General features: G+C 41.4%; 1 protein-coding gene across 1 annotated transcript in view; it reads right to left on the reverse strand.

Annotated features, from left to right (window-relative positions):
• cnn1b (calponin 1, basic, smooth muscle, b) overlaps nucleotides 1-13339 on the reverse strand; it is a 153954-nt gene extending 140615 nt beyond the window's left edge. Inside the window, exons 1-3 of the mRNA XM_041177419.1 lie at nucleotides 13209-13339; nucleotides 8502-8623; nucleotides 7863-7929 (exon numbers count right to left, since the gene is read on the reverse strand). Coding sequence (XP_041033353.1) covers nucleotides 7863-7929; nucleotides 8502-8623; nucleotides 13209-13268 — 249 coding nt within the window. The 5' untranslated portion in view covers nucleotides 13269-13339. The remainder of the gene's footprint in view (nucleotides 1-7862; nucleotides 7930-8501; nucleotides 8624-13208) is intronic.
• Between the last annotated feature and the right edge of the window lie 1803 nt (nucleotides 13340-15142).

Raw genomic sequence — 15142 nt, forward strand, 5'->3', positions numbered from 1 at the left:
AAGCATAACATCCTTACTTTTATGTTCAATCCCTCTTGTAATAAGCAACAGCATTCCCTTAGCCTTCCAAGAGAGTGCATGAGGAAGCATTGCTGGGTAGAATAAAGGAAAACCCAAAGGGTATTTTTAAATATATAAAGAGCAAGAGAATAACTAGGGGAAGCTTAGGACCATAGATGTAATGTGTGTGTGGACCCGGAAGACGTAGGTACAGTCCTCAGTGAATACTTTGCGTCAGTCTTCACAATGGAAAAGGACGCGCAGGTATAGACATCAGGCTGAAGAACTGTGAAATATTAGAGGAAATTAAGATATAGAGAGAGGAAGTACTAGCGAGTTTAGTGGCCTTAAAAGTGGACAAATCTGCAGGCCCAGATGAGATGTATCCCAAGCTGTTGAGGAAGGCAAGGGAAAAGATATCAGGGGCCTGGGAGTAATTTTCAAATCCTCTGGCCACAGGTGAGGACTGCTAACATTGTCCCATTATTAAAAAAGGGAGGAAGGGATAGACCAGGAAATTACAGACTAGTCAGTCTAACCTCAGTGGTGGGGAAGTTACTAGAAAGAATTCTGAGGGACAGAATATATATATCTGCACTTGGATAGATACACATTAATCAGGGATGGTCAGCATAGGTTTGTTAAGGGAAGGTTGTGTTTGACAAATTTAATCAAATTTTTTGAGGAGATAACCAGGAGTGTTGATGACGGTAATGCATTTGATGTGGTCTAAATGGACTTTAGCAAGGCTTTTGATCCCTCATGGCAGACTGATCAAGAAAGTAAGAGCCCATGGGATCCAAGGCAATGTGGCATGTTGGATCCAAAATTGGCTGAGAGGCAGGAAGCAGAGGGTGATGGTAGAGGGGTGTTTCTATGACTGCAAGTCTGTTTCCAGTGGGGTTCCGCAGGGCTTGGTGCTGGGGCCCTTGCTGTTTGTGGTGTACATAAATGATTTGGACTTAAATGTAGCGGGTATGATCAAGAAGTTCGCAGATGACACGAAAATTGGTAGGATTGTTAATAGTGAGGAGGATAGCCATAAACTGCAGGAGGATATCAATAGACTGGTCAGGTGGGCAGAGCAATGACAAATGGAATTCAACCCGGAAAAGTGTGAGGTAATGCACTTGGGGAGGGCTAACAAGGCGAGGGATTACACCATGAATGGTAGGACCCTGGAAATTACTGAAGATCAAAGGGACCTTGGTGTGCATATCCACAGACCCCTGAAGGTAGCAGGGCAGGTAGATAAGAAGGCATATGGGATACTTGCCTTTATTAGCTGAGGCATAGAATACAAGAACAGGGAGGTTATGCTGGAACTGTATAAAATGCTGATTAGGCCACAACTGGAGTACTGCGTGCAGTTCTAGTCACCACATTATAGGATGGATGTGATTGCACTGGAGAGGGTACAGAGGAGATTTACCAGGATGCTGCTTGGGCTGGAGGAAAGATTGGATAGGTTGGGGTTGTTTTCTTTGGCGCAACGAAGGTTAAGAGGGGACCTGACAAAGGTGTATAAGATTATGAGGGATAAAGATAGGGTGGATAGGAAGGTACTTTTTCCATTAGTTGAGGGGTCAATAACCGGGGGCATAGATTTAAGGTAAGAGGTAGAAGGCTAAGAGGGGAGTTGAGGAGAAATTTCTTCACCCAGAGGCTGGTGGGAGTCTGGAACTCACTGTCTGAAATGGTGGTTGAGTCAGAACTCTCGTAACATTTCAGAAGTATTTAGATATTAGATACTGTTCTAAAGAAGAGTCATACGGACTCGAAACGTTAACTCTGTCTTTCTCTCCACTGATGCTGTCAGACCTGCTGAGTTTTTCCAGCAATTTTTGTTTTTGTTGTATTTAGATATGAACTTGCTTTGCCATAGCTTCCGGGGCTAAGGGCCAAGTCCTGGAAAATGGTTTTGGTGTCGTCAGATCTTTGTTGACCGGCGTGGGCATGATGGGCCAAAAGGCCTCCTGTGTTGTAAACATCTGAGTCTATGAATCAATGATCTTGAATACCTCTATCAAGTCACCTGTCAGCTGTCTTTTCTCCAAGGAAAAGAGTACCAACCTCTCCAATCTATCCTCATAGGTATAGTTCTTTATCCCTGGAATCATTTTTGTGAATCTCTTCTGTACTCTGTCCAATGCCTTCACATCCTTCCTCAAGTATGATGCCCAGAACTAGATGCAGTACTCCAGATGAGACCTAACTAGTGTCTTATTCAAGTTCAACATTACCTCCTTACTTTTGTGCTCAATAAATGACAGTGACAGCAGTGGGTACCAACTACAAGATGCATTTCAGCAACTCACCAAGGTTCCTTTGACAGTACTTTCCAAATCCTCGATCTCTACCACCTAGAAGGACAAGGGCAGCACATGCATGGGAACACCACCACCTGCAAGTTTCTCTCCAAGCCACATACCATCCTGACTTCAAGAAGGTGGCTCACTACCACCTTCTCAAGGGCTATTAGGGATGGGCAATAAAAATGGCAGCCTAGCCAGTGACCATGTTCCATGAAAGAATAAAAAAAGTTAAAATATTATTTGACCGCGTTCTCACTATTCTACATGTTACAGATGCATCAGTTCATGACAGAATTGGTAGTGATCACCGCTTAGCTCTTGTGGAGACCAAGTTCCACCTTCACTCTGAGGGCACCCCGGTCATGTTGTGTGGCACAAACACTGCTAAATGGGATAGATTCAGAACATTATAGTTATAGCACAAAAGGTGGCTCGTTGGCCCATTGTGTCCATGCTGGCTCTCTGTAAGAACAACCTAGCTCATCCCGAGCCTTTTCCCTGTAGTTTTGCAATTTGTTTCTTTTCAGATAATTATCCAATTTTCTTTTGAAACCAATAATTGCATCTGCTACATCACATTCTCGGGCAGTGAAATCCAGATCTTAACCAGATCTGTCACGTTCTGTTTCTTTTGCCCATCACCTGAACTTGATTATCTCGAGCTCTTGGCCCTGCCACCAATGGGAACAGTTTCTCTTTTTCTACTCTGTCAAGACCCCTCATGATTTTCAACATTCTTTCAAATCTCCTCTCCACCTTTCTCTAAGGAGAACAGCCTCAGCTTCACCAATGTATCCACGTAACTGAAGTCTCTCATCCCCAGAATCATTCTGATAAATCTTTTGTGCACTCTCTCCAATGCTACCCTGAAATGCAGTGGCCAGAATTGGACATAGTATTCCAGTTGAGGCTGAACCAGTTATTTAAATATAACTCTTTACTTTTATACTCTTCTGCTGCCATTTATAAAGCTCAGGATCCCATATGACTTATCAGCCGCTTTCTCAACCTGCTCTCACACTTTGTGCATGCATACCCCCACATCCCTGTGCTCCTGCACCCTCTTTAGAATTGTCTCTTTTATTTTATATTGCCTTTCCTCATTTTTCTTACCAAAATGTATCATTTCACACTTCTCTGCATTAAGTTTCATCTGTCACACGTTTGCCTATTCTAACAACTGTCTATGTCCAATTGAAGCTTATCACTATTCTCTTCAGAGTTTTGTGTCAAGAAAAGGAGTGGTCCTATTACCAACCCCTAGGGAGCCTCACTGTATAGATTCTTTCAGTCTGAAAAACAAATGTTTTCCACAATGATGTTAATATGATGTCTTTTCCACTACTCTGTTTTTGTCATTCAGTCAACTGAGTGACATCCATGCTGTTACTGTCCCTTTTATTCCATGGACTTCAAGTTCACTGACAAGTTTGTTAAATGGCACTTTATAAACACATTTTGGAAGTCCATGTACACCACATCAATCACCTCACCCTCATCAACCCTCTCTGTTGCCTCATCAAAAAGTTCAAAATAGTAGATAAGAATGATTTTCTCTTAAATTCATGCTTGCTTTCCTTAATTAATTTAGAATAGATCTAGCAGTTCAGAACTGGGAATCCATTTGGTGCTATGGGCCATCAATAACGGCAAAATTGTATTTCACCGGCGTGCTTCAGGCCTTCCGAGACTGGCGCTCACCGTGGGGGTGCATCATTGGCCCCCAAATGACATTTTATTTTGATTTGTTAAGTTTCCTTTAAGATTTTGTCTTTTGTTACAGAGCACCTTTAAGGGATTATCACCTTAATTTCACCCATTAATTTGTCAATTTGACCTTTTGTTTATTTGATTTTGCTCAAAAGAGTATATAGGGGCAGCCTGGGCCTGGCCAAGGTGGCCATTAACAGGTCCAGGCAGCAGGCAGACAAGGGGTCATCTGGCCTAATTGCCTGCCTCTCTTCAGCAGCTACATTTGTGCCCGGGTGTTCTTAGAAAGGGAGCACACAGTGTACACTGGCAAGTGTGAGGCCTTCCACGACCAGTGGGCACCATGAGGGCTGGAGTGTTTTATCAGCTGCAAAATGACATTTTGTTTTAGTTTGTTAAGTTTCCTTTAAATCCTTATCCTTCATCACAGTGCCCCTTTAAGGGACTGTCAATTTGGTTAATTTAGTTAATTGTTATTAGTTCATAGGTACTCAAAAGAGTATAAAGAGAGACACAGCCTTCCACGACCAGTGAGCACTGCTGGGGCTGGAATGCATCATTAGCTCCCACATTGACACTTTATTTTAGACTGTTAAGTATTCTTTAAATCCTTATTTTTTTCGTTACAGTGCTCTTTAAGGGGCTGTCAATTTGGTTAATTTTATCTAATTCACAGATGCTCAAAAGAGTATATATAGAAGCAGCCTGGGCCTGGCCAAGGTGGCCATTAACAGGTCCAGGCAGCAGGCAGACGAGGGGTCGTCTGGCCCGATTGTCTGCCCCTCTTCAATGACTATGTTTGCACCTGGGTGTCCCTGGTATCCTGGTGGGCTTGAGGCTTTCCACGACTGATGGGTACTGCAGGGGCTGGAGTGCATCATCCGCCCCAGGAAGACTATTTTAATTTCATTTCATAAATTACCTTTGAAAGCCTTGATTTATTTGTTGATTAGTTTATTTTTGGTTCAATGCTTTAAAAAGTGTAAATATAGGAGCAGCCTGGGTCTGGCCAAGGTGGCCATTAACAGGTCCAGGCAGCAGAGGTCGAGAAGGTTGTCTGGTCTGAATGCCTGCCTCTGTTCCGCAGTAACATCTGCACCCGGGTATCTCTGGAGAAGGAGAATGTGGTGTCCACCGGTATGCTTGAGGCCTTCTGTGAATGGTGGCACCTGGGGGGCTGGAGTGCATTATCAATCCTGGGAAATGCATTTTAATTTGATTATTAATTTTCCTTTAAAGCCTTGGTTTGTTTTTGTTTTGTTTCTTCTTGTTAAAGTGGGCCAGTAGTGCCCCTTTCAAATGGGGTGCTTGATTGATAATGGGTTTACAGATGAGGTGTATATATAAGGGCAGACTGAAACTGGTTGTTGGATTTAGAGGTACATGTTTGTAATGTGTGTCTTTGTAAATAAAATTTAGAAGTGTATAAAGAATAGTCTCTAGTTCATCATCATTCCTCATCATCTGGCCATCTGAATTGTAACACCACGTTCAACCATCACTCTCAAGCTTTGGGATCAACCTTGGTTCAATGGGCAGTGAGAAGAGCATGCTAAAAGTGCCAGCAGGCACATTTAAAATTGAGGTCCTAACCTGGTGAAGCCAAAACACAGGACTACATGCATGCTAATCAGCAGAAGCTACATGTTATAAACAGAGCTAAGCGATGCCACAATCAATAGATTAGATCAAAGCTCTGTAATCTTGCCACGTCCATTTGTGAATGTGGTAGACAATTAAACAACTATCAAGAGAAGGAGCCTTCATGAATCACCCCATCCTTAATGACGGCAAAACCTAGCAAGTGCGAAGATGCAATGGAGAAATGGTAAGTGACTGGGACGAGTTAAGTTCTTGCAGAGAGCTGGCGCAGACTCATAGCTGAGTGGCCTCTTTCTGTGCTGTAACTATTCTATGAAGCATTTGCAACCATCAGCCAATATTGAGTGGACAATCTGTCTCTTACTGAAATTTCCACCAACATAGAAACCATTCTTTAGTCAATTAGATTCACTCCATGTGACATCAAGGAACAGCTGAGGGCACTAGATATGGCAAAGACAATGAGACCCTACAACTAGCAAAAGGAAGAGGCTTGACAACATCCTCACTCTCAATTTTGGCAGAGCTCAGCACGTGTGTGCAAAAGCCAAGGTTGAAGTGTTTGCAACCCTCTTCAGCCAGCATTGCTGATTGGCGATCCATTTCAGCCTCTTCCCGAGGTCTCCACTATCACAGATCCTGGCGTTCAGCCAATTTGATTCAGCTCACACAATAATCAAGAAATAGCTGAGTGCACTGGATACAGCAAAGGCCATGGGCCCCAACACACCCTGGTTGCAGTGCTGAACACTTATACTTCAGAACTAGCTGAGCCTTTAGCCAAGCTGTAGAACGTTGGCATGTACCCAGTGAATTGGAAAATTGCCCAGTAATGTCCTGTATACAAAAAGCAGGACAAATCCAATATAGCCATCTTCTGCTGCATCAGTCTACTTTCAATTGTCAGCAAAGTGATGGAAGGCATCATCGATGCTGCTATCAAATGGCACTTACTCACTGACAACTTGCTCGCCAATGCTTCGTTTGCATTCTGCCAGGACCAGTCATCTCCAGACCTCATTCCAGACCTTGGTCCAAACATGGACTAAAGAGCTGAATTCCAAAGATGAGGTGAGATTGACTGTCCCTGACATCAAGGCAGCATATGACTGAATATGGCATTAAGGAGTAAAATTGAAGTCAATGGGAATCAGGTGATAAACTCTCCACTGGCTAGTTTCTAGTTCAAAGGAAGATAGTTGTGGTTCCTGGAGGCCAATCATCTCAGCCACATGATATTGTTGGAGAAGTTCCTCAGGGCACTGCTCTAGGCCTAACCATCTTCATGCTGCTTCACCAATGGCCTTCTCCCATCATAAAGTCAGAAGTGGAGATGTTCTCTGATGATTGTGCAATTTCAGTGTATCGCAACACTTCATACTGAAGTAGTCTGTGTCCATATGCAGTAAGACCTGAACAATATTCAAGTTTGGACTAATTAGTGGCAAGTAGCATTTGTTCCATGCAAGTGCCAGGCAATGACCATCTCTAACACGAGAGCATCAACATCACTGATCCACCAATTATCAACATTCTGGGGGCTCACCATTGACCAGAAACGTAACTGGACCAGCACATAAATACTGTGGCTACAAGGCTGGGAATTCTGCAGCGATTAACTCACTCCTCAACACCCCAAAGCCTTTCCTCTATCTACAAGGCACAAGGTGGAAATGATGGAATACTCCCCACTTGCCTGAATGAGCATTGTTCCAAACACACTCAAGAAACTTGATATCATCCAGGCACCCAAGCTTGATTGGCATCCCGTCCACCACCTTAAACATTCATTCCTTCCACCTAGCACACAGTGGCAGTAGTGTGTACCATCTCGATCGCCAACTTGCTAAGCCTCTTCTGTTGCATCTTCCGAACCCACAAATTCTACCACCTAGAAGAACAAGGGTAGCAAGGACATGGAAATGCCACAATCTGCAAGTTCCCCTCCAAGTCACACACCGTCCTGGCTTGGTACCATAACATCATTCCTTCATCATTGCTGGGTCAAAATCCTGGAACTTCTTACCTAACATCACACTGAGTACCTATACCACACAGACTGCAACAGTTCAAGAAAGTGCTGTTCACCACCTTTGCGAGGGCAATTAGGGATGGACAATAACTGCTGGCTTTACCAACGAATCCCATATTTCATGAATTAAAAACAATCTCCATTTTCATACTGTGGCCCACATCAATCAGCATATGTACACTTTTAATGTTTTAACTCATTACCTGATGCCAGTTCTGTGGGGAGTCACTAATCTTCTTCACTGAGCCAGGTTGCAGTTTATTAATGAGCCTTAAACGGAAGGAAATACAGGATTAAATCATACTTTTCATGTGAATATGGGAAAACACCTACAGTAATGTAATATAATGTTGCAATATTGTAAAATCAAGTTTGATAGGCCTGTACTAAGGGTTACAGGACAGCATGGCAAGGCACTGGCAGCACTTCAGGACGGAAAAAGCATTGAGGGGAAATGTTCTCCTTAAAATTTTGTTGCTAAGCATGGCCAGTTTTTTCCAGTGCGTGGTATCTTCCTGATTGCTGCGTTGATGCACAGGCGTGCAGCTTAGAGGGAACATTGGTGAAAGGTTACAGGACATGATAGAGAGGCACTGGCAAAAATTACAGGATAGTGAGGACTAGTGTGAGTTACAGAATAGGGCAGAGAAATTCTAAGGTGTTATAAGTCTCAGGATGCAGTAGAAAGTATAATTTAGAGTTGGTATTGGGCGTATGGTCATGCACACACATTGAAGCTGTGATGAGCTTGCTGCAAATGCAGATCGGAGCTTTTGATTTCTACACTTGGGTACTTCTATTCCTAGAATTGAGGCTTTGATATTTCCAATAGTTTTGCTTACTGGCACAATATGACTCCATTTTTCAGCTCCTCCATTAGGTTTTCTGTAAGAGTTGCTCCAGTAACATCTTCAATCCACCTCCGAATAGCCTCATCTTTCTGTGGGTCATATTTCTGGGCAATCTGTAAGTTGGACATCAGATTTAAGTGCATATGAAATTATCAGTCACAACCATCTATTTCTTTCTCCTTCATATGCTTATCTGGATTTCCCTTAAATACATCTGTACTATTTGCCTCAACTACTCCCTTTGGTAACGAGTTCCACGTTCTCACTACCCTTTGGGTAAAGATGCTTCTCCTGAATTCCTTATTTGATATCTTAGTGAATATCATATATTGATGACCTCTAGCTTTGCTCTATCCTACAAGTGTAAACACTCTTTCTGTGTCTACTCTGTTAAACTCTTTCATAATTTTAAACACTTGTATTAAATCATCCTCAGCCTTCACTTTTCAAGAGAATAGGGACCTAGCGTGTTCGTCCTTTGCTGATAGGTAATACCAAAATTCTGATATTAGCCTTGTACATCTTTTTTTGCACCACCTCCAATACATCTATCTCTTTTTTATAATCTGGCAACCAGAATTGCATGCAGTACTCTCACATGTAGTCTAACCAAGTTCGATATAAGTTTAGCATAACCTCTCCACTTTTCAAAGCTAAGCTCTGGAAATAAACCCTAATGCTTGGTTTGCTTTCTTTTAATGGCTTCATTGACTGTCATAATTTTACATGATTTTGTGTATTTTTACATGCAGATCCCTTTGATCCTCTACCCTATTTAGATTTTACTTTCCATATATGTAACATGCTTATTTTTCTGACCAAAATTTATTACCTCTCACTTGTCTAAGTTGAAATCAGTTTGCCAATTATATGCCTGTTCAGCAAGCTTATAAATATCTTGTAATGTTTCGCAATTCTTCTCAGTATTGACTATCGCTCCTAAATTGATGTTGTCTGAAAATTTAGAAATTATATTTCTGATTCCAAAGCCTAAATCATCAATACAAATTGTGAACAACAATAATCCAAGAATCGATTGTACTTTCTGGCACTCCGAATAGCAACTTTTAGCTTTCTATCTTGCAGCCAGCTAGCTATCCATTCTGCCATTTGTTCCTGACTCCATATTCTCTAACCTTATTCATTAGTCTCAAAAGTAGCTTATTATGTACCTTATTAAAGGGTGCTTGAAAAATCTAGATACATTACATCTTCTGCATTATCCTTGTCTACTCCGCTACATGTTCAAAAAATTCAATGATGTTGTCCAAGAAACACTTTCCCTTTTGAAATCCATATTTGCTATTCATTATTGTATTTTTAGTTTTTAAATGCTTTTTTTATTTTATTCTCCATTAGAGATTTGTACAAATTAAAAATTTTCATTCTTGTGTTTAAATTGCTTTTGTCAGTGAGAGAAATTAGAGACCGGTAAATGTCTTTGCCCCTTGCCTCATCCCATTTGCTGAAATTCCTCCATGGTCTCTCCCCACCATAGATTGGGGTTAATAGATTAGTATGGATTGAGGGTTGCTTAACGGACAGAAAACCAATTGGAATAAACAGGTCATTTTCAGGATGGCAAGGTATAAATAATGGTGCCTCAAAAACCAGTGCTGGGGCCTCAGCTATTTACAGTCTATATCAATATTTTAGATGAGTGTAATTTATCTAGGTTTGCTGCTGTTACAAAGCTGGAAGGGAAGTAAGCTGTGAGGAGGATGCTAAAGACTGCAAAGTAATGGAGATGGTTAAATGATTGGGTAAAAAGGGTTGCAAATGGAATATAATGGGGAAAGTGTAAAATTGTCAACTTTGTTAACAACACTGATTAGAATGGGCCTATGTTTTCTAAAGTTTAGAAGAATGAGAGGTTATCTCATTGAAAATCTATAAAATTTTTAGAAGCCTTGACAGGATAGGTGCTGAGAGGCTGTTTTCCCTGGCTCAGTCTAGAACCGGGGCTCATAATCTCAGGATAAGGGATTAGCCATTTAGGGCTGAGGGGAGGAAAATCTTCTTCACTCAAAGTTGTGAATCTTTAAAATTCTCTATCCTAGAAACTGGAGATACTTAGTTGCTGAGTATTTCATGATTGTGATTGATAGATTTTTTTTGGGAACTATGGGAGTTGCAGATGTGGCAGAAAAGAGGAGTTGAGGTAGAAGTTCAGCCACCATCTTATTGAATGGTGGACCAGGCCAGAAGGCCATATGACCTCCTATTTCTTATGTTCTGAGACTAAGAGACAGGGAAAACACAGAAAGACACAAAGTATAAACAGAAAGTGTTGGAGATATTAGCAGATTAGACAGTATCTGTAGAGAGAGAAACAAAGTTAGTGTTTTAGATAAGTGACCTTTCATTAGGACTGTAAAATTTTGGAAAGGTAACCCATTTTAATTACCTATAGTGGCAGGGGATCTGAGGAAAGAACAGAGAGGAAGGTCTGCAGTAGGGTGGAAAGCAGGAGTGATTAAATTCCAAAAGAGATGATAGAGGCAGAAAGTGATGGGAAAGAAATGGAAGCAGAGAAAGAGACCCAGAGCAAAGAGGCACTGAGAATAAACACAGACGGGACAGACTCAGAACTCAGTCTCACATAGCCTCTGGGCCCAAGAAACATGTAGGGTAGAGCCTTGCAGACTGGGTGACCGCTTTGTGGAACACCTTCGGTCCGTCCGCAAGCATGACCCAGACCTCCCTGTCGCTTGCCATTTCAACACTCCACCCTGCTCTCATGCCCACATGTCCGTCCTTGGCCTGCTGCAATGTTCCAGTGAAGCTCAACGCAAACTGGAGGAACAGCACCTCATCTTCCGACTAAGCACTCTGCAGCCTTTCGGACTTAATAATGAGTTCAACAATTTCACATCATGAACTCTCTCCTTCATCCCCACCCCCTTTCCGATCCCCCCCTTTTCCAATAATTTATAATTTTTTTTACACTTTATTTTTTTCTTTTCCCTTCTATTTTTAAATTTATTTCGATCTATTGTTTCATCTCCACCTTTTAGCCCATTTCGATCCCTTCCCCCCACCCCACCCGCACTGGGGCCATCTGCCACTATTTGTCCTGTTTGCTTCCCTTAATGTCCCCATTAGCACATCTGTCAGATAATATCACCACCATCAACACCCCTTTGTCCTTTTGTCTATGACATCTTTGGCAGTCTCTTCTTGGCCTCCACCTATCCCTGGCCCCCCCCCCCATCGAGCTCTCCTGTCCCACCCCCTTCTACCAGCTTATATTTCATCTCATTTCTATATGTCTTAGTTCTGATGAAGGGTCATAAGGACTCGAAACGTTAACTGTATCCCTCTCCGCAGATGCTGTCAGACCTGCTGAGTTTTTGTTTTAACTAGTTTCCTGTTCAGTTGCACTGTCAATGTGGTATTTTCTCGCTCACTCTCTGATTTTTGTTTCCTTCAGCCTAGGTCTTCCAATGCAGTCTACATATGCACTTTGTTCCTTCATCAAGCCCACACACAAGCACCCAATCCACTGTTATGTTTATTTCTTTAATTTAAATTATAATTTGGTGAAGGATGATGTGGTCAACCATGCCAAAGGCTGAAAAGGGAAAAGAAGGATAGCTTACCACAATTTTGCAAAATCAAAGGTGCTGTAAAAATGCAAGTCAATGTTGTATCTAACCTTTGTAAAGTGAAACTGAAGCCAAAAGTAGGAAAGTTTAATTCTCATAAACCAGCATCTATTGATTTGTAATTAAAATGATTTAAATAGAATAAAATGTGAAATGCAGAGTGAAACTGAAGATTTAAATCAAAAAAGAATTGCTGCCAAACCTTTAAATTGAATAAGTTGTTTCTGTACTACACTCAGAGGTTTATTACAGCGATCACTCCTTCACTTAACATCCAACCTCCTGCAGCCTTTTATATACAAGAGGAATACCATTATTGTCAGTTAAACTATTTTAATAGTATTCCCAATGAGACAGAAATTGTGGATATATCCGAAGTGGACATGTTTATGAAACTGAGTTTCATGAACTGAAGGTGTTCCAGCTGCCCTGGCTCTGTAAACTCAATAATAACACAAACACATTTGATGGGACTAAATCTTGCAAGAGGCTGCCTTCCCCAAAAACTAGGCACAGACTGGAGCCACGCGACCACTGCCATTTAACAGCTGCCTGTTGGCTGCTGTTCACATCCTGTGGATCCAAATACTTCAGGAGGTTAAACCTCTCCTATTTGGTTTATTTTCACTGAATTTAAATCTCTACTATTTGATTAATCTTCACTTTGCTGATCTCTGATCATTTTTGATACTCTTTCCCAACTTCTCCTTGGAACCTGATTTGTCAACAAGCTAGCTAAGATTTAAAGTTTCTAGAGATTACCCACGTCAGTGCTCATTGTGAACACAATAGAAATTGCCAGTCCCCTCTCTTCAGCTCTGAAAAAGAGTCGTACAGACGCGAAACGTTAACTCTGTTTCTCTCTCCGCAGATGCTGTCAAATCTACTGTGTTTTACCAGCTTTTTCTGTTTTTATTTCAGAAACTGCCAGTTTGCTTTAAGTTTATAAACAGAATAGAACCTAAAAATCTATGTGACCTGTTGATAAATGTTTTAGGGAACTGGTGGTTATCCAGCAACTTTCGGGTAGCGTTCCTTATTCTGCACACTCACAATCTCTGTACACAAAAAAGGAAAGGCCAGATCCTACCTTGCGGTTCACCTCTGCCGAGAGGCCATATGCAGGTCCCTTGTTGAAATGCACTGACATCTCTGAGCTGTTGGTTGCAAGCTTACAATCCCCACACACCAGCACCTGCTGTCACTCTTGTTAGTTCTGGGAGTTGCACAAAATTTCCAAAACTTTTCAAACTCTTGAATTAGTTGGCTCTGAGAAACCTCCCTATTGGTTCAGAAGACAGCAAATCAGGAAAGTCTAGCTAACAATGCTAGTGATGCCCGCCTATTGGAATTTGAAAAAGTGTCGTCAGTTTTTCCATGTTGTCTGTTTATCTTGGATCTGAGCAGAGATTGGTTTGATTTCTCATCAGCATTTTAGAGTTGGACAGAAAAGAAATCGGAAATTTGTAGGATGTCAGCAAGACCATTTCTGCTTCTGAGGAAAAGCAGCTAGTTCAGTCCCTGTAAAGTGCCAGGCCCAATTGGGCAGTTCCAGGATTGAACCAAGCCCCCACTGGGTAGCCCCTCTGAGTAGCTGGGCTTTGCCGAGCTTAAATATTTGGCAAAATGACAGATATTCAGAGAAACTGAAAACACTGCAAGCTAAGGCCTAAATTTCAGCAAATTTATCCTGAGTTATTCAACATAAATAGGAATTGAGCGCTTAATGTTCTGATATAATGCAGTCAGTCTGAATTTTAAACCAATACAGAATGTGGAAAAGTGATGGGGTCTCAGTGGTAATCACATCACCTGGGGGAGGGGGTTCAGGATTATTGAAACAAAATAACGCTGAACAAAACTTAGTAAATTAATAATATGCAGGATTATCAAGGCTTCTCCACTCAAGTGAATAGAAATTCGTAGAATAGTTCAGAGTATCATTACAAGCCACCACTTCAGGAAACAGTCCCTGAGGAGAAGACAGAGAAATAGCTTCATTGTAAGATTCACTGATGGAGCAGAAAGGTTCTCCATCAGGTATTCCAAGAATGTTTCAGAGTTCAATAGAAATCCCAGTCAAAAACTGATCTCTAAACAGACTGCAACCCATTCTTTGAAACTCTGGTGTTGTAAATGTGCTTTGTTGAACACATTAACTCTATGTATGCTAAACACCTTTCTCATCAGAATTACAATTAGACGCATCTGGATTCTCAGTTAGCCACATGTTGACAGTGGCTACTGTATTGGCACAATTCTAGATCAAGTATTGCCGAGGTTGGATGAGTCTTTTCTTATCTTCTAATGCTGTTTAAGATGGGATTTTTCATTATTGACAGAAATAATGCATTTATTACAGAAAAGCATTGCACAGAGTTACAGGAGGTATGTGATGGCTTCTCCTGTAAGAAAGACATTTAATATATTGTGGGTACGAGTCTTGGCTCAGAGGTAGCACTCTTGCTTCTCAGTCAAAAAGTTGTGTGTTCACATCCTATTCCAGAGATTTAACCTACTACTCAGATTGACACTCCTGGTACAATACTGAGGGAGTACTGCATGGTTGGAGGTGCTGTCTTTTAGATGAGAAACCAAGGCACCTTCTGCTCTCTCAGGTGGGAGTAAAAGATCCCACAACATTATTTTGAAGAACAGCATGGCGTTTTTCTTCCTGCCCTGGCAACCTGCCCCTTAACCAAGATCACCAAAATGGGACTATCTGGTCATCATCACATTGCAGTTTTGGGGTCTTGCTGTGTGCAAATTGGTTGTAGTATTTCCTTCATTAAAGCAGTGACTACACTCCAAAATCACTTAATTGGCTGTAAAGCACTTGGGATATTCTGAGGTGGTGAATGGCACTATAGAAATGCAAGTTCTTTCATGCTTTACAGTTTAAAGTGAAATTCTTGATTATCCAGTTTAAAAGGGATTGCAAAAGTATTTGTGCAAATATTTAGTTGGTATGTTAGTTCAGAAAGTTGTGGCAATTGCAGAAAAACAATAGGATGAAATATACCA

This window comes from Carcharodon carcharias, chromosome 30 (genome assembly GCF_017639515.1).
Source record: "Carcharodon carcharias isolate sCarCar2 chromosome 30, sCarCar2.pri, whole genome shotgun sequence".
Lineage (NCBI taxonomy): Eukaryota > Metazoa > Chordata > Chondrichthyes > Lamniformes > Lamnidae > Carcharodon > Carcharodon carcharias.